Source organism: Apteryx mantelli, chromosome 1, assembly GCF_036417845.1.
Source record: "Apteryx mantelli isolate bAptMan1 chromosome 1, bAptMan1.hap1, whole genome shotgun sequence".
Lineage (NCBI taxonomy): Eukaryota > Metazoa > Chordata > Aves > Apterygiformes > Apterygidae > Apteryx > Apteryx mantelli.
The window spans coordinates 153170487-153198255 of record NC_089978.1 but is presented as its reverse complement, the minus strand read 5'-3'; the positions used below and the strand labels follow the sequence as shown (position 1 = coordinate 153198255).

General features: G+C 37.4%; 2 protein-coding genes across 3 annotated transcripts in view; one reads left to right on the top strand and one right to left on the bottom strand.

The window, feature by feature from the left end:
• The window catches only part of DCP1B (decapping mRNA 1B), a 47849-nt gene extending 23721 nt beyond the window's left edge, over positions 1-24128 (bottom strand). Inside the window, exons 1-3 of one of the 2 annotated variants that reach the window (XM_067307002.1) lie at positions 23976-24128; positions 22754-22794; positions 20068-20195 (exon numbers count right to left, since the gene is read on the bottom strand). In XM_067307002.1, coding sequence (XP_067163103.1) covers positions 20068-20195; positions 22754-22794; positions 23976-24128 — 322 coding nt within the window. Of the gene's footprint in view, positions 1-20067; positions 20196-22753; positions 22795-23696; positions 23751-23975 lie in introns of those variants that run through there. The other variant, XM_067307008.1, reaches the window with a different exon arrangement.
• Positions 9897-27769, top strand: part of CACNA1C (calcium voltage-gated channel subunit alpha1 C) — a 500936-nt gene continuing 483063 nt past the window's right edge. Inside the window, exon 1 of the mRNA XM_013947219.2 lies at positions 9897-10604. Within this exon, the coding sequence (XP_013802673.1) occupies positions 10475-10604 (130 nt within the window). The 5' untranslated portion in view covers positions 9897-10474. The remainder of the gene's footprint in view (positions 10605-27769) is intronic.

The following is a 27769-nucleotide window of genomic DNA, read 5'->3' as shown; positions in this document are numbered from 1 at the left end:
ATCCTATAGACAGACAACAAATAACAACTTTTAAAAGATGTATAATCCTTTTCATGATTAATTTTTTAAAAAGTTTGATGATGATTTTTATTATTCAGCTAAAAAAAGACAAGTAACACAATATGCTCCAGAGGTTCTAAAATCCATGTATAAATGTACAACATATGTGCTGGTGCGAACTGCATAACTCATGTCCTTTTTGTAAAATGGACATTAACATTAAAAACTGAACTTAAAACAGTTATTAATATTCCAACAAAAGTCACAGTAAGCATCAAATAATGAACTGCAAGCTTGTACAAAAGTGTGTGAAGGATTTGCAAGGTTCCAAAATACTGTGCTAAACTAGACATCCTTCTATCTAAACATATTTGAAAAATTCATTGTTCTGTTAGATGTTGTCCATATTACAGGTAACACAACCATATTCTTGAATGCAACAAGGTAACAGATTGAAAACCTCATCTGTCCAGACAGTCAAAATTGTTTTAATAAATCAAGGTTATTCTTTGTTATAAAAGAATCTCCAGCGTAGACAAGGATTGATGAAACACTGGTTAACTGCTCCATCCTTTCTTAAATTTTTTTATTATTTCTGCCACAGCTGGTGGCATGTCCAGTATGCAAGATAGGTTGAACAGATTCACCTATTAGCCAATTGATCAGACAAGTCACAGGCTATTCATGAAAATCTGATAAACTTGAAATCAGACAGTCCCTTGGAAATATTGCACTGCTTCTGGCCATTACAAGTTTAAAGACTGGAATCAAAAGCAGAAGCAAGCTAGTTTACCTCAACTCAGAGACAAAAAAACAACTGTCTGATTGCCAGTATAAAGGACCATTTCAGATTTTATAAAACTACAACTCATCATTTAAAATGCATTTCAAACAAATGCACAGCCAGTTCAGATCACAGAATCAGGATACTGATTATGTCTGTCCAATCAAAGCAACAATATATACCATTTTAACTGAATGCTTTAGTCAGAATATCCTCCAGAGAGCTGTCTTCATTGCAGAATTAGCCCAGATGTTATCTAAGTGTCAACCCCATCCTATTGACTTCCACATGTGCACACACACTTTCTCACCTCAGCCAAATAGTACTTCCAACTCAGATTTGGAAGCACAGATGAAAGAAAGTTGAGATTGAAATCCAAGCCCAATATTCTCTGAGCCGACAGCTTAACCATTTAGCAGTGAAGATGCAAAATCTTTCACAGGTAGACAGTCCTTCACTTCTTTCCATGCTTCCCCCATCTGTCCAGAACAGATGAATACTTCAGAAATACACTGAGAAAGAATCATAGGGCTGTTCAACTTACTGCAGCACAATGGACTCTTCGACATGCACTCTGAACTCTTCTTCAGGCACAAGAGAATGAGGTACCAGTGAAAAGGTAACAGTTTGGGTGGAAATCTGAGATGTCACATACCTGAAGTACACTAAACCTATGTGTTCATATTGAGTGCTCATCACCTGGGCTAACCTTGACATAAAGTTATACTACAATATATTCTACTTTAATCTACATTTAAGGAAACAAAAATGGAAATTATAGTGATAAAAATGTGTACTAACTGCCATCATCTTGATTAATAACAAACATAAAATGGCAACTTTTTTTTATATATACGTTAACACATAAAAATCCAGGAGCAGCCAAAGAATCTAAGACGATAACAAACTGTAATTATTAAGCTAGTAACCCAGCATGCTCTTCACTAACAAGAGATAAATACACATACAATACTAGTCTCACTGCAAGCTTTCTACTAGTATGAAAAGAATGTATTTCTTACCAGGATTCAATTTAAATAGATTATCTGTATACACCCTGTCATCTCCATCGGACTGTTTGACAAAAAGGAAATCTAGATCTAAGTATCACCTGCAGAGTGATAATTGCACTATCTAAAATGTTCACATGCTAAAACGTAATCATTAAACAGCAGAGCTACAAAGGAGATTCTTCTGCTGCAGCACAGAAGAGGAAATATTAAGTCACTGAACGCCCAGCTTTACCTATAAAGTTTTCCAGGGAGATATTGTTGTAAAAACAAACAAACAAACAAACAAACATCAAAACCAGACGTCTTCTGCTCCCCAAATGGGCCAGTTACATGAAAAGTAGCTAACAAAACGGAAGACCAATGAGGAGAGCTAATTTTATTCTGACAAGCTGGCATTCATCTATTCATCCATTTTCAACAGTTCTGAACTCATGTTCTTTACTAAAAGAAATGAGATTTAGTAATGAATTGATCATATTAAAGGAAAAAAAACCTCACCAAGGTCATGTTTTAACAAGATTAAGCTAAACTAGAAGGATGTAACACAGGTATCAAATCAACAAGAAATAGTTAGTGTTGAACTCAAGTAAGACAAATAAATTAGTTAAATCTAATTAAATTTATTAAATTAAATATTAAAGTGTATCAGTCTTTAGAACTGTTAGAATTAAAAAAAGGTAGCTTATAAATCAAACCGGAAAATTTTTAACAAAATCAGTGAAGCTCATTTAATACTGCTCTGTGATTTAATTTCAGAAATTAAATTATTTAATTTTAAAATCACAACTTCAGAGCCAATTCTAAAGCTTCCGCCTGATAATTTTAATTTTTTGGCTAAGTCATTCTTATAACCGCACAAATACTACAGCACTGAACACTATTCATAAGCAGAAGTCGACAGCTGCTACTTACCAGAATTATAGATGACAACTTCTAATCTCTCAAAATTAAGACATTTATTTATTTATAATGATGAAGAATTTCTTACCACCTTTCATAATTCATGTTAAGGATTAACGACCCTATTAAAAAGAAAGGGGTTTTCTTTAGGATTATTCTTTTTAGTCTTCATTTGCATAGCTTCAATTTCCAGCTATTAGCCTTTTGTGCTCTGGATAGAAGTTTCCATTATCAAAGTTTTGGTTTCAGTGTATACACCTGCAGTCATTATTTTTAAGCTACTGATACACAAACTACAATATTTAAGCATGGGTAACATTAAACATGGAAATATCATAACTTCCTACTTGAGACTCCCCTGCAACTAACTGTTTTAAACTTCCTGTCAAAAAAAGATTCCAGAAAAAAAAAAAAAAAAGAGTAGACTATCCATTTTAATTTGAATGTTTTTTTCTTGATGTCATGTTTCCTAGGGTACTGGTCTCATAAGTATGGACTATGCTCTCGCTCCTGAAGACGTAAATCCACACTTGACTACACTGAAATGCAGTTTGTCTATGCACATGTTACAAGAAAGCCAGACTGCTTTACGCTGATGATCATTTCTCTCTGCTATCTATCTTTTGTGCAATATTTGACTAGTCTGCAAACTATTAATGACAACTGTGTTTCTTCTTCTGATAAGCATGTTAAAATACTACAGCGCCAAGAACCATTTTGCAGGACCTACTCAAAAAGTACCCAAAGCAGATTATACCCACAATAATACTTTTAGATTTATGAGTTCTTAAACTTAAAACACCATTTAAAGCACGTCATCTTAATTTTGTATCATTCTACTCTAATGCAAATATGACTTCTTTGTCCCTGATATAGTCTTTATGATTATGATAGCAAACTGGAAGGAATACGCTATGTTCATCAGGCTCAAGTAGTGAAGGAAACTTCCCTGTTAGAGCTCTACATCATTTAACACAGGATAAAGCAAGTAAGACAGGACTGCAAGAAAGGAAAGAGGGTGTAAAAGAACTGCAGCTAATGCAGCTGCACACTATCCTGGAGAGCTGAAGAACAACTCTGAGGCTGCCCCAGAGACATTAGGCAATGATATGCATGTTGCAAAATACCATCTGAAGTGGGCGTCATTGATTGGGTATGTTTCATTTCTGGGTGTTTGATTCGAGAGCCTGGACCTGGGTATAAAATTTGAGTGTGTGATCTGCAAAAACACCAGCCACAGAACTGCAGTCTGCAGGAAGTGTTTTTGAACACGTGAATGAAAAATATACTGAAAAAATTAGGTCCAAGTAATTTAAAGTCAGATACCCCACATTAATGGATCTTAAATCTTAACCATTCTGCCTCAGGATTCCAATTTGTAAAATAGGAGGAATAATACTTCTAATCTGAACAAAGTACAACACAAACAAACCAGTTCAGTTTACTTACAAGGTATCAGCTAGTATACTGATGAGTATCACAGAAAAAAATAATAATTAGTAGTTCTGTCTCTAATATAGAACTTGAGCAGTATGCAAGAGGCCCACATTTCAGCAATGAGGGAAAAATCAGAATACTGAGTAGCTGCTCTTTACAAGAACACCATCCAGACTATTTGATGACTGATGATTTGATTCCTTATAGAAAAAGAATATGTGATCACATAATTTAAAATTACGTACACAAAAAAAGAGAAATTGTAGTGGTAACCTTAATTTTGGTATTTGCCAATCTAGGAGTGCTCAATTCTGCAACTTTAAATCATTTTAAACATAGTATTTTGCATCACTATTTAGGTATTTAAAAATAATAAAAACATAAATTTCACCCTATTATACCATACTGATAGTCATGTGGGACTATCATCAGCAGGACTGCAATCTTTAGGTCTCTTGCTCCTCTACGTTACATAGAGCAGCACAATACAAAATAAATACCCCCAATCCCCAAAGACATTGAAAAAAGATTATTTTTTGGACAATATAAAACTCTATTTTGATACCAGTGTAAATTAAATTCCTAAAAAGCAGGTGGAAGAAAAAAAAAATTGCTAAACAATCAGACACTTGCTCTTTCATTTAAAGCTTGATAATGCTCCTGATCCACCTCTCTGGGTCACTTTTAACATGGACAAGGAAAAGATGACTTTCCATGGTATTTCCATTATTTCAAAGGTTTTTAACATTATATATGAACAAGCAGAAAAAAAAAAGCCAGTTATTAAAGGGAAAAGAAATCCTCCTCAGAGACATCTTAACGCAAAATGAAAATGATTCACGGCGAGTGAAAAAAAGCCTTTTTTCAGCTTGACCAGTCATCTTAAAGTCAACTGAGGAGGGAACTATTCAAACAACCTTCTCAATAAAGCCAAAACACAAAACAAAAAGCCCCTCAAAACCCCATTCCCCCAAAGCAGATTGCTAGAGAGTGGGCAGTGATTGGCAACATTATTAAAGTCAAGAATAGGTTCCTCGCTACCATCTGTTTAATTGTGCCTGGAACTATGTCTTAAAATCAATGCATGAAACAATTTTTTGTTAATAAAATGGACCCTGAAATATCCTTGTGATCTTCAACCTAATGAATAGTGGGTGACCAATTCACAGACTTCCAGATACAGAGCCAACAAACATTACTGATCTCATTGGGCAAAAAAATGACAATTCAAACAGAGATGATAATTTGTTTATAAAATCATGTCTGCAGTTCTAATGATAGCCTGATCTGAGACGCTTCAGAAAAATCTATAGGAAATTCCATAATGAAAAGAACATTAACTCCGCAGCAGGGACAAGCAAAATAAGCTCACTAGAATGTCCCTCAAATAGTCTCAAAGCTAAGGTTATGTTAGCCTGGCAAGAAACTTCAATTTCCATTGATCCATTTATTTCCATATAGCTCAGCAGATGCAAGAGTCCAACAGCAGGTTCTTTACTTTTTGGAAAAGATCCCAAAGGCAAACCAAATTTGCAAGATTTCCCTTAAAACTGACTTTTATTGATGCTACAAGAAATTTTCAGTCATGACACAGGAATAGTGTCGATGCAATGATCCATCTGGCTTAGTGCAATTTTTTTCTCCCCTCCACTGATTTCTAGTCTCATCCCCTGCCATTGCATCATCAGTTCCAAATAACTTTTAAATCATGATGATGCATGACACTGACATGAAGGCAGGAGGTCTGTAGGTGCTGGGCTATCAATTTCTTAAACAACAAGTTGTTCTTAATAAAACCTGTATTGTTCTTAAATAAATAAATAAGTTGTTCTCAAATAACAAGTGTTTCTCATTATTCACAGCAGACTCCTAAAACAACCACATCAGACTGGAGCTCCACTGCCTTTTCTAATAGGAATGATTATACATACAGTCTCTCACTGAAAGAGTTTACAAGCTAAGTGAAGAGATATTAAGATAGACAAATGCTACTGTTTCCATTTTGATATAGAAAAATGACAAGATGCTGACTTTGGAAAGCTCTATGTGGAAGTCTTTATCAAGGCTAAAAACCAAACCCAGATATCCTGAGTCAACAACAGCAACCTTCCTCTGCAAGAAATCCATCAGAGAACGGCTGAGTGGGAAAAGAAATACAACTCCTCAACGTCCGAAGCTCCTATTATCCACACTAGCTTACCAGTGCTCCATTATCCCCAATAACTTTCCACTGCAAACCATTAAATTGGTCTTCCATGCATACTGAAATAAAGCCAGGCTCTCATCTATATAGTGACCTGAACATACACAAAAACACACCATTACTCAAATCTAAACTAAATATATATCCGTAACTTCCATTAGCAGAAAAGCATACATACTAGTAGTATTCCACTAGCACAAAATCATCCTAAGATTATATTTACCAACCCTCCAGCACTACAGATACAGGCTTCTTTCCAGAATGCTAGAAATGAACTTTTAGAAGTTTTGAAACCTGTAAAAAGGGAAGTTATACTGGATTATCTCTGAAGCCTTTTCTCAGAGATTAGTTTATAAAGTTCACAGAATAGTTACTTATCAGTGGAAGAGTTTAAACCAGAACACTGATTATATGCACATCACCCTAAAAGTTAAAGCAATGAAAAGAACTGCCCTACTCAACTGAGGAGGACAACAGGAAGCACCACTGCTCTTCCAGCCTGGGAGATGAAAAAAATAGTTTGCTTTTATTTTAAAGAATATGACTGAGAGCTGCCTTCATCTCATCTATTTCTAGCCTTTATCTTTCCTGCCTTCCACTAGGCTAAAGTAAGTGGCAGCTTCTGTTATGTTTCTTATGGATTATGAGGTGTTCTAGTCCTGTGGGGATGAAGGCTGCTCCAGTGTAAATGACCTACTTGAAAGGTTGGTAGAGGACTCATCAGGATTTGACCACTGCAGTTTTCATGGATTCATATTTTAGCCAAATCTAAGAATATATTCCCCAAAATTTTGAAAGCTTAATCTCTGAGGTACCTGTCAAAGAACATCTCTAATTCCAGAGCTACCTTCAGGTTCAAGGTCAAGTTTTCAAACTCTGCTGGTGTTAATTTTTTCAGTTTAAAAAAAAAAAGAGGAAAAAAGAAGGGAAAATATTTTAACCTTAAGCAGGTGTTCAACACCATGTTATTTTACGTTATTTTTTCCTGAATCCTGAGTTTTTCATATAATCAGTCTGATGAGCTCTTATCCAAAACAGTTCAAGTCATGCAAAATTATAAACAACTTGAAAAAAGGCTTCATTATGAAAATAAGCAAGCTCAACTATAGATGTTGTTTAAAATTCTGACTGTTGTGATCTCATCTCACTTACTTCTTTATTGCATGCCTTCAGATCCTACCTAATGGAAATACATTTGCAGATCGATGAAGCTGTCAACCTGCAACAACGATCTAAGTTGTCCGAAAATATATACTTGTTCTTGTAACGTGTAACATCTAAAGAATATCATAACATTGACAAAACTAAAAAAAAAGCGTTCTTCCATTTGTATACTCTGTATATTCATACATTTTGGAGGCAGTCAATTTCACCATTTCACCATCTTTCCTATGCAATCAACTCCTTTCTGAAAAAGGTTAGAAAAATAAAACAAACATCCTGTAGAAATAGGCAAATGTAGAGTCAACTACTTTTTTTTGAAATTCCACAATTCTCAGTTCCCATTTACAGAGTATCTTATGTCTTTGTTTTTACTATGGCTACTTGCCATAGCCTTTTAAGATTTTTTGATTCAATACCACCACCCCTCCCCCCCAAAAAATGCACTACTCTGTAGCCATCTCTTCTGTTATAGTCAGCTGTTACATCGTCTTCAGTTACTTTGGCCAAACTATGGAGTTTCCATTGAAAATTCCATTTTATCCTTTATGTATATTTAAATTTTATTAAGCATATTTTATGAACTACTTTATTCTTGTGAAAACTGCAATTTAGTCATTTTTCTTTCATGAAGATACAAATGTCACCTCTTTGAAACTACCTTACCGCTTTTTTCATTTGATTGCTCTAATTTTGTTTTTAAGGTATAACTTTAAAAAATAATTTTAGCTATTTAATTCAGTGTTCAACTTATTATAAACTTCAGCATTTTATTGACTTTTCTACCTTCTTTTGCACAAAGTAGTGTGTGTGTGTGTGTGTGTGTGTGTGTGTGTATAGATGCATGTGTGCACGTACAGAAGGAGAATGTACCTTTTGAGATCAAGCTTGTCACCATGAAAATATGATTAAACAATAGGTATTTCTTCGTTTTAAATCTGTAATCCAATAGATGAGAGCATCTGAAAATCCATATTTATCAAATTCATGTTACATTAGCAGCTAGACATTTTAGACAACTGAATCAATGCTGGGAGATACTCTGCAATTTTTGCATTGCTGAATATAGACTAGAGTTATGTTTCGATTCAAGTTCAAATTTGGAACTGTGCATTGGGAGATTTTTGTTACAGCAATTGCATTATTTTCATGCAGGAAGTAAAACTGCATCATTTCATTTTTTTTCAGAAGTCAGCAGTGTTTTACCAACCCACGCATAATCCCTTAGGTATAAAACATACCAGTAATTTTCACCTTCTGCTTTCTTATTCTCGTTCTGTCCCCTCCTTCTGCTTCTAACTTGCTCAGCACAAACTTGAATCCCAACTTTGTTCTCAGTATAGCAAGGAGATGTACAAAATATACATGTGACAGAAATCAGAATAAAAACAGAAGAGAGATGACAACTGAAAAGCAAAAAGAAGTAAAGCACTGCCGGAAGGCATATGATACTTTACATAAAATCCAATGTTATCTCTCCTCTTTTTCTAATTAATTATTACAAAATTTCAAGAGCCTTCCCACTGAAAGATGCCACAGTGAATTTAAATTCCTGCGTACTGGATTTAATGCTGTATTTTGTTAATCCTGAAATTTTACAGAAAAGCAGTTGTTTGACAGAGACAAAAGAATTGGTGGAGCTCCTCAAACTGAAAGTCCATATCCTGTGCAAGACAACGACCAGCACCAGATGATTCACAGGAAGAATCTTCCTACCCCCTTTATTGTCGACATCTGACCTGAAGTATGTGTCTTACATCACTTACTTTTTTTTTCCCCCCTGCCTACTGGATCTGTGGCTGTTGTTATTCATATGAATAATATCTCTACTATGCAAAAGGATTACTGAAACAAACTGTAACAGACCTAGGAGTACATACGTCTAAAATAATGACGCTAGCAGGTACAAACACATTTTTTGTAAAGATTAATTTTAAGCAATACATTATGATGTGAAGACTTTATATTCTGTTACATTTTATTAAAGCAAGCTCTGCACTGCAAAACCAACAACTGGGTTGCAGCCATAACCGTTAAAACACAGCAGATGGCAAATACTAAGCCCAACACTGTTACTAGTTCGTACGCCTCTTACAACAAAAAAACAACACTGCATTTGCAGTCTTAGTGGAATTCCACTGGAACAGTTGCACGGGTTTCTATATAAAACACATTCCTTGTCCTTTAAAGGGTATGCTATCTTATACTTGAAAAGAATTTCTTTCTTTTTTCTCCTCCCGTAATTGAAAAATACTGTTTAATGCCGATTTAAGACTTGTTCTGATGAAGGCAAAGCTGATGAGGCAGTCAAGAGCTTATATTAAATCAATACTAGACAGAAGTGAGCGTTTATATATGCGCCGTAGGATATACTCTTTCACATTAAGAGAAGGTTACAAATATTTTTATATATATACACACACATATAAAAGAGACTGCGAACAAGCAAGCTCGCATTCCAAGAGAAGTTTTCTGGCTATGTCAGGAGTGAAGTCCACGTCCTACTAGACAAACCTATTTTTTTCAAACACGAGAGGATATTATCAGAGAAGTCCGTGCTGATATACAGAAACCAGAGATTGTCATGGCTCGGTGAGGTGATGAGCTGACGGGTGGATGGCGTCCATTATCTTCGTTTCTCAATCCAAGTTTTCCTGAAAAACCACAGGGGGAGGAGTAGGCTCCAACTGAGCATTAGGCACAAAGGACAAGGAAAGGATCAGGAGTGAAGAGCAAGGAAAGAAAGGATAATGCAAGAGATACTGCTGAGATTTCAAAGAGCTGGAAAATAGTTTCTAGAGGAAAGCACTAAGTTGTCAGTAGTTCTAAGCAACACTGAGATTTTAACTTCTGTGCAAGACTATTACATTAAATATTTCTAAAGTAAGAAACAACCAGCCAAAGGGAATTTTCATTTAATATATACAGAAAATATACTCAGGTTCATCTGTTGCAAAGCTCCTTTGGAATTCTACAATGTTTCAAGCCTTTGTTCGGCAAGCGTATCACCCGCTAACCAGCCACTTGCCAGGGGAACCTGAAACGAAGTATAAGGGGAAGCTGGTGCATGAAACTCAGCTCAACTGCTTCTACATCAAACCTGGAGGTAAGACAGCACCACACAGCAGTGTGCATGCAAACTGCATGGGGAGCTATCTCCTGGGATAAATATTCCATTTCTATTTAAATAGAAGAATCTGTATCATTGATGAGTGAGTGACAATCATGTATGAAACAGCATTAATAATGCAAAGTAGTAGTTGGGCATAATGTACTTTAAAGTCTTGTGTGTGTGATCACACTATGACATGGTATAGAGAACTTTGGTAATTCTCAGGTCGGTGGAGTTAAGCAGATGGACAGCTTCTCTTGGTAATATACTGTCTTTTGAGCATCTAACGAACATCACTTTCCCACTTCCCCTTTGACTCGAGTAAAAAAATAAAGGCACAGGCAAAGCATGCAGGTATGAGCAGCAAGCAAGAAAAAAGGTTTTATTGTAGATGAAGAGGCTAAGAAGTTTAAAACATTGCCTGAAAGCTCAATATATTAAATGCAAACGTCTGCATGTAAAGGGGTTAATCTGAAAAGGGCATTATGAGAGTGGTTTTTAAAAAGCAACTTGTTTTGCAAAATTTTGTTTGTGTAACTATTTAGGTATTCACATATGTATTTTCACTGATCTGAAAACATCTACTATTTTATACTACACAGGGAGGTACGGTATGAAGGAGACGGGATACAGGTAGTCACATGAAAAAGACCGTCTTAAAAAAAATCTGTTTCAACTTTAACTCTTGAGCTTTACTGCATCGTATGCCTATCTTATCTTGAAAAGATGTCCGGAATTCCTAGTGTTGGCAGTACACTCTCAGCAGTAAATGTCCAGACAAGCTAATATGCTACTTATGTGCTGACATCCATAAATGGGAAACTAAGACTGTGTTTAGCAGATATATGCAGTATTATACTCTTTGCATTCTATTCAGAAACTCACCCACAACTGCAGGGTACTCGATACATGCTTTTAGTTCTATTCCATATACTTTCCCTACTAATTCGCTTGCCCAGGCAGGTATAAGCTTCTACCATACACAAAATAATTATCAGCCACCAAAAAACTACATAGCATTGTTATCTTAAGTCCTTAGTCTGTTTCTTCTCACATGACATATAGTTTCACTGACTTTCAAATGGGACTCCATCATTCCACATAACTGAAAAATCTGGTAGCAGTACCACACTTTTCCTTATAATTTTGACCACTTTATTACACAACAGAAACACATGGATCATTAGAGCAGAAGATGGCTGCACTCATTACAGTTATAGTTGCAAAACCTCCTACCCTTATAGACCCACTTTACAAATGCAAAGCTTTCTAAATTATTTGCTTTACAGCTGAAGACTTCCAGACCTGGGACCAAATCCTCAGGGTATGAAGGGTGAGGAGGAGACAACAAAAATAACCTTTTAGGAAAGTCCGAACAGAATCCCTGTAGGGGGAGACAAGTGACATGGTTTTCCTCATCAAGATTTTTATGTCTTAAAATTAAGACCTTCATAAATGGCATTTACAATTTCCACTGAAAATATGTGTTGTATTTAGTTTAAGGGAAAACATGAATAATAAGAAAGCCTTGGGGAAAAAAAAATCACTTAAAAATACTTAACAGTATTACATACAAAGAGCTTTGCTTAAAAGAAAAAAGCAGAATATTAGTTCCTTCCTTCCCTCTTGTGATTTGAACCCTAAAAATCTAAATCTAAAAATCACAAACCTACATGTTCTCTCCACACTAAGTACAAAAAATCCCAAGCACCTTGAAGCAGAACTAACCAATACATGCTAATCCTAGAATCCCATTAATAGTTTAGTTTGAATGGGGCATCTGGAGGTCATCTAGTCTAATACTCTGCTCAAAATAGGGCTAACTTCAGTTAGATAAAGAGTTTGGGAAAGAAGATAATATGATAGACACAGATTGTTACCGAAAAGTATCTCTACTTTTCTACTCCACTTTTTCATTCTATTTATTTATTTTTATAGTAATTTGCATACATGCATCCTTCTTTTTCAACAATAAATGATCCTGTTTTCACACAATATTAAAAATCCAACCCTACTCCCATAGAATCAAGCAGAGTTTAATCACAGACTTCCAAAAGAGCCATACCAGCTTCTATATTCTAAAATAAGTAAGCTAACTAAGCACTGGGTAGCAAGATCGACAATCCTGATCTTACCAATCTCCTGTCTTGAGCCAGCACTGCTGTGTGTTCAATCACACCTAAATGCAGAATAGTGCTCAATTATGCCATCAGGTTACCATGTTGTTTTTATATGTTTACAGGTAAACATTAAAGATTTTTAGGTATCGTTGAAAATTAAAATAAGAGACACAACTGGCAAAATTTAATGAAGTTGCAGAAAAAAGTAAATCAATACCTGTACTATTTCTGAGGCATCATTTATTTTTCTTGATCTTCTGAAGTAATTTTTATCATCTTCTACGCACATTAAAGTCATTAGTAGAGTGAAGCATAGAACACAAAATGAGACATTATATGGGAAACACAGCAGTGAGCTAGTAAAGATTTTACAAACCAATCTAAGAACAGATAAATTCTGAGTGAAGGTACAAGGAAGTCACTTAACTGAATGCAAGACAGCATCTCAAAAGCAAGAAAAAGACAGTCACTAAGCACTGGATAAGCAAGCTTCTTCCTGCTCCCTGCTTATTTATTTCTCTCCAAAAAATGTGCACATGACAAAACTATAGAATAGTTAAGTTACAGACAAACTGTAAAACAGATTTAGAAAAAAAAAATGCATAAAACATGACAAAGCTAATTCTGTCAGAAATACGACCTTAATTTTCTGGTTTTAAAATCAACTCCTACTGCAACATTAATGCATTTTCAGTGTGTTTAATTTGCTTTCCTTTTAAATTAAAAAAAAGAAAAAATTTTAAATAATAATTTAATTTAATTTAAATAATTAATTTTAAAAAGGAAAAAAGGTGACTAACATTCAGAAAAGACACTCCTGACCCTGCTGCTGTTCCTTTCTGGCTGGAGGCATGACGAATTTCTATAATGCTGATCAAAGGAGAGAAGGTGGAATGGGAAGAAGGAGGAGCTATTTATTTATTTCTAAGAGGCATAAATGTCTCCCAGGAACACCTCCTCAGGTAAACCACAAGCATTTGTATCCTGAAGAAATGGCAGTGGACTGTCCAGACAAGCTTTTCTAAAGGCTTTAGCCAAATTTGGTTAGCAAACAGGAAGCTGACATGAAAACACCTCTAATGAGGGCCCATCTGCCAGAAGTACTTTGGATTTCTCTAGTTTTACAATTTTCAGTATCAAACAATTTTGTTCCAAATTGATAAACAATTTTTCAAAGAGGTTTAAACTATAGAAATAGTTTCTTCAACAAATTGGGCAGATGTAATAGCTGTCCAGAGTAATAATTTCACTCTCAATCTTAACTTCCAAGAAGTTGTTTTTAAGTTCTTGAGCTGTGATAAAAAGTTGCATTTTACTTAAGGCTGCTGTAACAGAGCACCATATAATACTTAAAAATCATCAACTCACAGAATTTAGAGGAAAATAATTCAAACTGAATGAAGTTAAAAACATTTAACAGTATTTGTTTCAAAAATAAGAAGGACACAAGTATTTTGGGGAAAATCAGTTAAATACCCATTTCAATTTATTGCGTTCATTTTGTTTCTTTTTCATTATTTGACCAGAATACTGTGTGTTGGTGGGTAAAAGGCTAATAAATAAAAGTTCTCCTTTTTAAACTGACATTTTTACCAAAACCAAAAAGCAAATAGGAACTCTGCAGCTTTATTACATCATAAAAAGAAAGCCTAAAACAAAAAAATCTACTTCCCCTGTCTCAATGGAAATAGTTGAGCAAGTTTTTGTTTGCTGATCACTATGCACGACACTGAATCCAAATATATACAGAAAGTAGATCTAACCACCAAATGCTGGTTTCTTTCTCAAATAAAAACACATTTCAGAAGAAAGAAGAGTTTTACTAATATTGAATTATAGAAGATATAATGTAGAATAGTATCAGAACAGATTTCAGGGGAAAAAGACATTATAGCATCCAAAAGCAGATTATTATTATTATATATATATTTTTTACATCCCTTATTCATGTTTACATATCACTCATATTTTTTACCATTTTCTCCTCTTTTCCCTAGGAAAGTAAACTTCTAATAGTTTTCTAAGAAGGTATTTCTTAGACAAATGTTTCTAGAGTCTACCTGAAGGATCAATAGGTCTTCACAGACATCTACAAAAGTGGGACACTTATTAGCCATTTAGCATTTAAATCAAAGGGTGAACTGAAACAAGCCCCACTCAGCCTCTGAACAGATGAGCTCTTCCAGTTGAGAGGGCTCTAGAAGACCATAGTATAGAATCTAAGAATGAAAAAATCTAGTTTGACAAAAATTTACACTATTATCTTTTTCTAAAGCTTTCCTTTCCGTTTTATTTACCCCAACATATTTTGGGGAAAAATTTCCTCCTTGAATAATTCTGACGTAGGGAAAAAATAATTATGATGTAGCAGAGGGAGGGGAGGGGGGGAACTTAGGCTACCTCTGTGGACAGCTGCCAAACTTCCCCCATCTACTGCAAATCTTTGCAGTGTGGGAATCTGGGGAAGTGATACTAAATTCAGAGGGTACTGACAGACCTATGGTGGCCGGTTAAACCTGACAATTGAAATTACTATGAGGTTATGGATGTACCACTTGTCTCTACACAGTTTCACCAAAAGCTGGCACGGCTGTTCTGCTCGCGTGCACTCCCCGACCCTATGCAAGTGTTCAAGTTCAGTAAAACATGCCAGATCTGGCTAGGAAACCTCATATGGCTTCAATCCTAGGAGATGACATGATCAAAAGCTTTGCTAAATAAGTGACACACAAATGAAAAACAACCATCTGTGCCCAAATGGGTAGAGTATCTAGTCAGATACAGAATATTTGTTGAACTGTCACTCAGTTTCTTTCTCCAGTTGCTATAGTAGAAAAACACCCAAGTAACTTGTATCAGATTAACTGTCCCTGTTAGCATACTAGCTTCTTGCAGGGTATGATCTTCCTTATATTTTTTTCCGGCAGCTCTAAACATGAACCGAGCTCTCAGATACACAATTTAATTTTCCCCAAGTTTTCCCTGCTCTATAAATATGAAAACCAGTATACAGTGATAAAATGATAAATCAGTCAGCTCAAGAAATAATTCTCTAACCCAGCATACACCCATATACAACTGGTATGATATACTTTGGGAGTCATGGCGATTGGATTATTATAGAGTTGATCATTGCTAAAAGGAGAAACTGATATTAGTTTAACCAATAATTACATTTCTGCATTTCTTTTGTGCTATTTCATATTAATCAGCAGGAATTCTAGAGCAACAGATTCCAAACATTGGTTTCCACAATAAATACCACCAAAGATTAGGGAAAAAAGTAGTAATTATGAATTTAAGATTAAAATCATTAGATGATCTGAACAAAAAAAACAAAACCACTGTCTTTATTTGCTCTCAGAAAGACAAAGTGTCTGAAACCGCAGTTAACAACATAAGTTTAAGGATCATATTGAAAATACTTATTTGAGCCATAAACCTTTTGTTTCTTGGTGTACTTACAAAAGGATTTCTGTTGGCATCAAATACTCTGTAATTTGAGCTTCCCTTCTGGCTTTCAAATGAATAACCCTAGTTCTAGCCTTACTTTAACAGACACAAATTTTTCTGTTAAATAATGGATCAGTGCAAACATTAACTGGCAGGGCTCTCAAATCCAGCCTGAAAAGTCCTGGGATTACACTGTAGGTGCCTGCACCGATGTTTTTAGACAATAGACTTTAGACCACTAAGACAAAACAAGACCATATGGAAAAACAGAAGTTATATAAAACCCAATAAAGTAAAAAGATCAAAATACTCCTTTTTTATTTTAAGTATTCATAAACTTTAGTTTTATTATATACCATTTTGGAAAGCTTTTTCTATTGTAATCATAGAGTGGGTGCAAAGCAGTCTTGCTAAATTGATAAGTATAACATTACAAAATGTTGGGGACGTCTCCAGTGCAAAAGTAACACCCTTTTGCTGCCGAGAGTGTTTATTTTAAATTGTATGATACAACCAGCCATAGATATTCAGTTCTACTGAAATAAAACTAGTTTCAACAAACATTCATAATATTGCAACAAACAAAAGACTGGCCAGTACTTTCTTATTCTTCCAAATGCTTGATTTTGTTTTTTCTGAAATTTATATTTTCACAAAAATCAAATACAAATCTTATATGAGAAAAGAACTATACCAATTAAAACACAGAGGAAACAGAAATCTTATTAGATATGACATGACTAGCACTATGACAAATAGAGTAAGAAGTAACCAATTCAAACAAAAGATTAGAAAAGGCAACTTGTTTCCAGATCCCATTAAGTGTTACTTCCAAACTGCCCAAGGTTGAGCCAAGTAAACAGCTATTACTGAATAGTCCTCTATTTGCATCCGGAAGCAGGAAATAAAAATAACATTATAACATTAGTGCCTAAAAAGAACAGGTTTTGAATGAAAACTCAATTTAATAAGGAAAAAACCTGAAGCCTCAGTTTAGCAAAAATGATAAATAGAGGTTGTATAATAAAGCAAAACCTAATGAAAATATTTATAGCAAAAACTCAAGGTGGATATTCAGAATCATGTTTGGATGAGACCTTAGCGAAGACAGACATATAATGTTGAGGAAGTTACTTTATTTTATGTAGTAAAGACTGAAATATACAAAAAGGGAGAAAAGGACTGAAGTTAGCTGCATCTTAGTGGAGAAATCGCCATGTAAACTATCTAGATGACTTAAAGAAAACCTGGAAAGGTCAAATGAGGTGGTAAATAACTTTTCTTCTATGGGTCTGTAAACCCAGTTTGTTCTGAAGACATAACTGTTTCCATGGAAGTCTGAGAAAAAAACAGTTTTTGTTTTGAAGTACCAACAGCTTCAGCTTTCTTGGAGAACTAATGATTAAACCTTTATAAGACTATTTTAGAAAGATAACTAGGATTAACATGTATCCGTATGCATGGAACACACCTGATACTACCTGATATCCTAAACTAGTTGATTTTGAGTAAAGCAAACATGAACCTTTTCTCACATAATGAAACACTCAAATTAAGTAGAGACACAGATTTTTCCATGGTCAAATGCAGCAGTTAACTCTGGAGAAAACAGACCCACCAAAACTATGGCTGAAGATGACTTTAGAAAACTAGGAGTATACCAGCTGGGGTTTTGGTACTCTCTTTTTCATGCTTATCCTCAACTGAATCACATAGCAGAGTGCCACGAGGACAAAAAGACACCGGTTCTTGTGGCTGAGAGATCCTAATGTGAAAGAAAAATTTTGGTACCTTCATATTGGTGCTGGCAAATTGTCAGTGTAGGTCATCTCTGAAGATATGCTTTCACCTCCCCTGCTCCAATCCTCCTGCTTCCATTCCCTTAGTTTGTTTTGTATGCTTGCTGGGCTTGTTCTTTAATGCACGCTGAAAATTCTTTGAGGTAGTGCCTCCTAGTACAGATTTGTGAATCTACTAGCAGAAAGGAACATTAACTAATTCAGGGAAAGGAATCCCTTGGTGTGTTTAGCTGGTGTCACACTGGTGTCACTCGCTTGACAGCTGGCTAGTCTATTTTGCATGATACGTCTTAAAGCTGAACATAGAAGGGTTCAGTAAAATTCTTCTGCACAGAAGAGCAGAGAGGTACGAACAAACTGTTCTAACTTTGCAGAGGCTGACTGGCAATGAATTTTTCAACAAAATCCAGCTTTGAGTTGCCAGATGGAAATCCTGCCCTAAAAGAACCACTGTTTAGACAGAAGAATCCAGAAAGGAAGCCTTTTGCATTTTGTTGTTACACAATTAGCCAAAAAGGCCCAAGCAGGTTATTGAACACAACCCCACTGCTCAGAAGCATATGTTAGTACCTGTGTTTGAGACCCTGCAAACCTAAATTCTGACATCTCTTAGTGAACAAACTGTTTATGCCTCAAAATCCAAGTAAACAATTCTCTCTGCTATAAAAAAAAGCTGTTTATATGTGGTGTTCAGACTAAGGACTGTCTTACTTTCATTATATCAGCACAGAGAGTTATAATAAAAAAGTTCTATTTATTCTTTATGCAAATTGTGTCTCAACAAAAAAAAAAAATCAATAGCTTTAACTTCAAAAGGCAAATACTAGTATATGCATATAAAATTCCTACTGGGAATTTAAAATGAGATTAAAAAAACCCTATATACATAGCAGAGACTCATTGAAATCAGATGGCATAAATGGGTCTTGTGGTACTTAACACTGCTTAAAATCCTAATGTCTTGTCTAGTCTAGCCTGGAGATGTCTGTATTTCTTTTCAGTTTATTTGGGAACTTAAATGGTGGAATTTCACCTCTTTTTCAGCATCTCAAATACTCTCAGAAATAGAATTTTCATTTAGACTATTTGTTACTTCACCATTATTATTTCTGCCACATAGCATCTGCAAGCAACAGAACTCCCTCTTGACATATTTTCAAGCTCCACATTGAGTTTAGGAAATAAAAAGATCCAGCAGATTATCAAACTGCACTGCTTTGGATGCCATGACTTTCCTCAGTTTTTACTTCATTCAGAGGGAACACATCTGGATCACAGGTCACATAAAGAATTTTTGGAATCTGTTTTTATGCACCAAGCACAAAGTATAGATCACACTACAGCTCTACTTCCAAGTACAGGCATAAACCTGTATATTTATAAATGCTCATTCACATATAATTGCATGTTGCAATGGTTCTATGTATATTTGTATACACATTTGCCAATTCTTACATATAAGCCTGATAATTATACAAGACAAGCACAGAGACCAAAGTACTAACTTCGTCTCTCATCAGGGTTTAAATGAGGCTCAACTCTATATCAGCACTGTTTTCAGGTCAGTTACCTCTAATAGTCAAGAAGTAACCCCTTCTCCAACTTGCCGTAAGGACAGTATATTGGAGCTGGAACCCAGGCAAGATTTGAACTGGCTGTGCTTGTCTATCTTTATGCAGAACACCAAGATCACATACATCACTCCAACCTTCAGTGGATTCTCTTTATGACAAGACTTCCCAACACTGACTGAAGTATATTCAAAGCACAAACACTATCTGTATGAATATCTACATCCATCACATACACTTTACCATAAAAATCTACTATTTGTCAATTAAGGGAAAGATTACGTGTTAAGCATGTTTAAATGCTTTCTTGAGAAAAGTGGTATTTTAGGAAGCAGTGAGCGACTCTTCTCTTTCAGCATGTCAAAAAAATACATTCCTTCAATTATAACTATTAACCAGCTAGTTTCAGCCCTTGAAAGCTGTAATCTAATGACTTAGACTGTCTTAAACAGAAAAGAGACTATGAAGAAGAGCTGACTACATAAACATTTAACCCAACATATCATGCACTTACATCTGGCATTTCTGTAAAGCAGAAAAGGATCCTGCAGCTGGAAATCAAGGTCTTTAGTAATTGGTTCTGTTCGATTTTCCATGCTCAGCCTGTTCATAATTGTGAAGCCATGCCTCGGAGAAGCCGATCTGAAAATTACCAAGTAGAAATATCAGGTCAAAGACAAACAGAAATGACTATAATTTTTTGTTGTATAGTTCTCCAAAATTGTTTTTCTTTTTTAACAGATATTTCAAAAATCTAATTTGGTTGTCAAGGAAATAACAATTGAGTCTTGCAGTCTTTCATGTAATCCTTTTAATTATTTCAAAACATTCTGTATGAGAAATGACCAAAGCACCACCGTTCACAATAACTGCAGAGTATGCCGCATCTGTGACACTACCATTTGAGGCCCAATGATTTAGTCACATCAATTTCGAACCCACAGCATTACTCATGTATGCATGCCCAGTTTTTATATTGAATTATAAGGGCTACAACTTCTGAACAGGCAAGATATTACTTCATTACACTTCATCCCAGACCACTAGCACCACACTACTCAACCATCAACACCTAGCCTATGGTTTCCTGCTGGAGTTGACAACAGCAATTAGAAAGATATAGTCACGGGCCAGAGCACAGTTGGTTGTTTAATATTCAGGTAACAACTACATAGGATAACAATCATTCCAGATGGGATTTTCAATACCATCTAAAGTATAAGAACACAAATCATATTATGCTGTTTCATAAGGGTTATACTCCTAAGTCATTTAGATAATTTCTGTTAACATGAGCTGTTAACCCTAGCACCAATTCTGACAAGAGATACTACTTTCAAACTGAGTTTGACGCTAAAGGACAAGATAATGGCTAAATGTTTGGGAAAAGTGCCAATTCTGGTAATCACTGGTGGGTTAATGTCTCTATGAAATCCAAAGCACAGGAATCTGCATTACAGGATGGGAGGCAATACAACAGAAAATTAAACAAAAGGTGGAAACCTTAAGAAGAATCCTTGTTCGCAACAGCCAGTAATTCACTTTTTCCCTTTCTTGTTTTCAAATAGTCCACTTCCACTGGTGTTAATCCAGTGGGAAGTCCGATTTTTGAAACTTCCTGAGAGTTCTCAAAGATGGGATAGGTGATAAATAAACCAGCTCAAGTAAAATGGTCACATTACTTTATCACAATGGTAGTAAGAAAGCAAAAGGCAACACCAGTTGCCTCCAACCTATGGTCTATTGGCAATGTTTTTCCAACAGGATTTTATGACTTTGTTCAAAGCCACAGAAAATTAAAGTTAAAACTGAAACTGATGGGGAGGTCAATGTATGATGTCACCCACAGCTCATAACCTGTTCAGTATAGTTCATGGTAGGGAGGGCAGCAAGGGTGGGAATCTTTGATGAAAATGGAAACTTCCTCAGCTTCCCTTCTCTGCAGGGAACAAAAAGAACAATGGAAGAACACAGGTGCTAGAAGTGCCAGGCCTACACATTGTCAGTTCCGGACATCTAAATCCAACATCCCAGAGAAATACTGCTTCTGTTGTACAGTACACAGCTAGGCACCTCATGCTACTGCTAGCACAAACAAGTGCCAGTTCTTTCACCTTGCAGTGGTAATTTTTATAGCATCTCATCTCATCTTTTTGTTCCTCTTCACTTACCTAAAAGGAGGTTAGAAAAATTACTGCTAATGATTCCTACTGCTGGTAGGAAAGAGCTCAAAAGGTTAAAATCAGCATTCCCACCTCACACAATTCAAATTCTCTTGTGCCTCCTCCATGCCAGTTTGTCACTTCATACATATGACTCTTGCCCACTCAAAAGAATCCTTTGATTTCTCAGTGCTCCTATTGGATCCTCAAAAGGAGAAAGTCTGTTTATCTGCTTCAGTGTCCCTTCCAGCAGCTACTGCAAGATCGGTTAACTGAGTCATTTTCTGCTTTTAACATTAGTCACACGAAAATGCTGGGGTACTACCTTGGAAACCCTGTCCGAATGTAAGGCAGGCTCTACAACAGATCTAGTACACAGAATATTAGAATAGATGATCTCATGGATGCTCTGAGAAGCATTCTGTTTGTAAAATCTCTGAACATCACAAGAATTTCTTATCTCCTCAACAGACCTATTCTTAAGTAAAAATATTGAAGTGTAAGTGAAAAAACTGCAAATGTAACATATGTCTAAACATATGAATTACAAAAAATATTCCACAACCAGAGCCATTACATAACAAAAGCACTAAAAACATCCAAAACCATGGAGAAAATATGCACAGAAAATTAGCAGTCAGATACAAGTAACATGAATGTTCCCCTACACAGGAAAAAAAAAGTTTTAAAGTCCTGTCATTCCCTAACCTTAGTGAACACCATTATTTATTTTACTATTTTTTTCAGACACCTTTTAAAGGACAAATGCTACATCCTATTTAAAACAATGTCACAGATTTCTCTGGTTCATCCATATTGAGTTTCAAACTACATTTTGAAGTTTTATCCACACTCTAGGTGATGCCTCTTTCTCATTGTTTTCTTCTCTGCATAGTCTTTTTTCCAGTTTTCAATTTCTTTTCACCTTGGGATACGACAGGATTTGAGCATGTTACTTCATTTGGCCAAACTGTTTCCTAGCTAGGTTTTCCACATCCACAGGTTTCATGTTCAGGCATTAAAATATAACATTCTTACCTTGTGTAAACAAACAGTGTTCCTTCTACATCAGTCTTCTCCTAAATGAAAGGAATGTTAAAAAGTTCAGGCATAAATAAGTCTCTATTATCTTTGTTTTAACAGTACCAACCGGAGTTACACCTCTCTGACTTAAGCAATGAAAAAAATAACTAAACCCTACCTTACGGATGGTGGTGATAGCATAGGTCACCATTCAACTGATGCAAGTGTTACGACAAGATATGAAAACTATTAGATCTGCTTTTTCTTTCTTAATAAAGCCTCACAGTCAGTTTCTAATCTTTTTATATCCTGTCAGCCAGGATAACTGATGAGACCTCATTGGAAACAAACAAGAAAGCCAGCTTATGTGACACAGTGGATACTGAGGCTCAATATCCTGTTTAAAGTATACAAGTGTCTGTGTCTAGGGGCAAGTATTTTAAGACACAGTTAGGGGAGGGGCAGGCTGTTTCAGGCTAAAGAGCCAATAATATGAGGTTAAACACTACACTCAACTATGTTTGGGGGTGACTCTCAAATCTGATTCAGTTTTCAGATAGACTTTCTCCTCACAAGCAATATTCAAAACTGATTGGAGGAAAACACAGAAAGTATATTGCACACATTCTTCAAATATGGCTGGGTGCACAGACCTTAAACCCCATAATAATAATAGTTAATAATAATCCAAGAACAATCCATAAATAGCCTCTCAAATTTTCAAAGGATTCCCCAAAGCATTTATCTTAAATGGCTTTTTTCAATCTTAAATTGCTTTATCTTAAAACACTTTTTAACATTTGCAACCCTGACATATTTCTCTATATATTTCAATTCCAACCGTCACTGTTCATTTTTGAACAGGAGACACTTCCTCATTCTCAGGGGCCCAGTCCAAAAGCCTGTCCCCTTCCCCCCAATACTGCAGAGTAAAAAAGTCCCACGGATGTTTCAAAACCTGCCCCCTGGGCATCACAGGGCTTCATGAAGCCCCACAGAGCTGGAGCGCAGGGACAAGCCGCCCCCGGCCCCGCGAGGCGCCCACGCGGCACCACCCCGGGTGGGGCCCGCGGCAACCGTCCTCGCACCTCAGCGCCCCCCTCCCCCACCCCGGCGGGGGCGGGGCCTCCCCGCTACCCGCCCCCCTCCTAGACGCCCCGCCTCCCCCCGCGGCGGGGGCGGTGTCCCCTCTCGCCCCGCCCCGCGGCGCTGCCGGGGGAGGGGCGGGCGCACGTACCCACTCGTTGGCGCGGTGCCCGAAGGTGTAGAGCGCCACCTGGCTGGCCACGTCCACGATGCTGCTGATGTAGGGGTCGTGCTGCTGCAGCGCCGCCAGGCTGATGTCCAGCCCCTTGCCCAGCAGGGCGGCCCCGGCCACCGCCGCCGCCATTTTGCCTCCAACAACAACACACGGTTCCTAGTAGGCGCAACCAATCCAATGCCGAAAGGAAGGGTGGCGGCTCTTCCCCCCGTCCCCCTTCCCTCCCCCGCTTCCCCTCACTCCCGCCCAGTCGGAACGAGAGCGGGCGGGAGAGTCGGAACCCAGCCGCTGCAGTCGAGCGCCGAGCGCCGCTCTCTCAGGATTGTTGCCCGTGGTAACAGGCAAGCCGCGGGCCCGGGCCGGCGGGGCGGCCGTTGGCCCCGGGCTCAGGGAGGCCGGTCCCGGCCGCCCCTTCCTCAGCGCCTGCCCCGCACCCTCGCCCGGCTCCCGCAGTGACCTGGCCTGGCTGCTTGTTTGCTCCCGGTGCTCGCAGCTTTCGTTTTCGGGTCTCTCAGCACCACCGGGAAGGCCACCGACTTCCTTGTCGGAGCGGCAGTTGAGATCCACCAGTAACAACCCGATTCCCCCAGCTGGAGGTTTAAAAAGAGTCCAATAAACTCTACAGAGACTTGCCGCAAAATTGTGAGAGTTGGACGTGTCAAGCTAGGATATCGTCCAGCATGTGCACACTATGCCTATCAGCATGCTTAGGTGAAGGCCTGGTATGCTCCAAAATACATACATGTTCAAGAGAAGGGAAAGCCACAAAAAAAATGTGGAATTAGAGCCTCGTATCCACAAGCTTATGCACACACAGGAAAATTCAGGCACACCAGTGTGACAATGCAGAGAATATATATGCAAGAGCGCACAAAGTTAGTGTGCGTGCCTGTAAGCACGTGTGCTTCCTGCATCCTTGCATGCATGCACTAGCACAACACACTCCACGCGTGCATGGAAACATAAGCTGGTTAAGACCTATACATAATTCTGTATTTGCTGGCATATACTCAGGCGTATTTCTGCATAGCACTTAAGCAACAAAGAGCACATGAGCACCCACCAAGCAAACAACAGAGGAACAGACTGATAGGACCATGAACTCAGTTTTCCTGCCAGCCATACATACCATATTTCCTATCAACCATACGTATTTTCTTATTAATCTGTTATATCAACAATTTACAGCAAATACATCAGCTTTTTGTGGCATGGAGATAAAGTCAGTATGTACTGTTACATGTGAAAGATTTGGTTAACAGTCCGGCCTGACCCCCCTGTGAGAACACCACTTTTTTAAGCTTGACTTCATCACATGAGACTGCTGTAGCAGTTTTGCGAGGAGTTGCCACCATGTACAGCAGCAGCAGGGCAATATATTTTCTTCTAAAGAATGGGATACTCTGTAAGAACTAAAGGCAAAGGTGATGCATGGTACCTGTTTTGTTAGTATGCAATATGCTGGATGATACCTTCTAAAAAGGGTAGTTGCTGAACGTAGGGGAGGAAGACCTCCATTTTGTTTTCCTCTTGCCTTGGCACCCTGGGTTGGATGGAGGCTGTGGGACAGAATAAGCAGAGGCGCCTGCTCTGAGAGCAACCGGGCAAGCCCAGGGGATGAAATTTCTATAGTGTAACATGGGGACAGGAGAGAGCTGAGAGACAAGCAGCTAGGGGTTTGTAGTATTAAATGTAGGGACAGTGAGTCTCCTGAGTTAGGAATGGACATGCAGCTAGTGGGAGAAAAGTCAGATGAAGAGACTTTTCTCTGAGACTCAAGAGGGAACATGTAGGTTTTGTTGTAGCCCAGAAAGCCACTGAAAATCGCCTTACTAAGAACAAGGATCTACAGCTTCCTCTGCAGATATGTGGTGTGTATGTGGGGAACCTCCTTACAGACTTTTATTATGATCTGCCTCACTCTTACTTTCTCTTTTTCTGAAGCCGTCTTGTTCTGTCTGGGACTCTAATGAAACATAGCTTTGGAGTTTAAAAGTTGTTTAGGTGTTTTTGGTATACTCACGGTAGAGAACTGGTTCTAAGCAGTTTTACTGCAAAGCTCTGGCCGACTCACAGGTCCTGTAACAGCAAAGAAGATATATTGTTCATGGTGGACAAGGGAAACTACCATGCTTTGTCTAGAAATGACGGGGTAGAATGGTAAGAAAAAGAAGTAAGTAGGAAAAATAATTTTGGTTGCTCAGGGAGTGAGTGGATCCACAATCATTTCTTTTTGGTGTTAAATGATCTTCAGTTTCTGGGTTGCAGGCACTCCTAATCACAGGCCTCCTCATGTGCTGAGGACTCTCCCCTTGCCAATTCTTTGTCATGTCTCCTGCTTACAGGAGACCTTTGTCACCAAGACATGGAAGTGTCAAACTCTTGGAGCCCCACTTCTGCACTTCCCTTTCAAGATGCCTTTGCTACCTCCGACAATAATACTTTAAAAAGAGGTTCCCTCACTTTTTTTTACTTTTTTTTTTTTTTTCCCTGGGAAGGGGGCGAGGATATTACAAAATCTGGTCAGAAGGAATGTTATAGAAACTTCTTCAAAGGTTATTCATTTGGACTGCAAATAGTCGTAGTTGTTATCTGGCAGGAGAAGGTAGTATACAGAATTTGTAAGACATATTGCAGCCCTGTTCTAACTGAAAAAATGTATGAAGCAGGAGTGAAGTATCTTTCAACTTTTACAACTTCTCATTTCCCTTTTTGTCAGGCCAGGCAGTAACGAACACTTGAGACCTTGCATGTCAGTTATGTTAGGGAGACAGGCTGACTGGGTCAGGTGCGTCTTTTATGCCCTTCTCTTCACATGCGAACAATGTACCGACTGTCCTGTTTCCCTGCACACCATGGAAAAAATCCCAACTGTGAGGTCAAAATCTTCAAGTAGGCCTGTCAAAAAATTTTGCCTGACTGTGCTCAGTGCACTGTTCATGGCTGCTTCTCCCCTTCAGTACTAACTCCTTCCTGGATTACGGTGTCTTTTTTGATGAGAGCTTGACAAACAGTCCCTGCATTTATAGTGAGTGAATTTATGTTGCTTCTGATCAGGCTATTTCATATTTCTTGTTGCACTGTGTGGAAGCTTCTGCTGGTTCCAGCTGTTTTCCTGTGTAAGTGTGACATAATCGTTCCTTCCATTTAGCCTGAAGCAAAGGTACTTAATAAAACCGTTAGCTCTACCCTGCTTTATGGGATCACTTGATAGTAGTCTTAAATTTTCCGATGAAACAAAATCTTGTAAGTAGAGAAACACTATAAATTCTCACTGCATCTAAAAAGTTAAGAACATTTTAGCAAAAATGTCACGGTTTAAAAAGATTGATTCTTTAAACTGTGTTTATTTGCTTACAGTCAGTAATCCACTGGTCCATGATAACTATCAAATCAAGTCAGAATGATTTTACTGTAATTTGTTTATGAAACAAAGTCATTTTTTATCTTTGAAAATGTCATAATTTCTTGAAGTGTATAATTAGAATGTCACATTTTTGTCTTCCACCCACGTGGATACTATTCTATTAAAAAACTACGCTTTTGACACAGTATGAAAGGGATTTTGAGTAGGTAATATCCAGACTGATTTAAAGCAAAATCCACACAGCATGCCGTTCCTAAGGTCTCTGTTAATAATAAACACTAAGATATTTAGGCCAAACCTTTCCACAAGAATTGTTCAACATTCAAGAATCTGTGTCACTTGTGAAGTCTGAGCCTTTCCTCCTGCAGCAAATTATTGACACTAACAATATGATTTCACATGA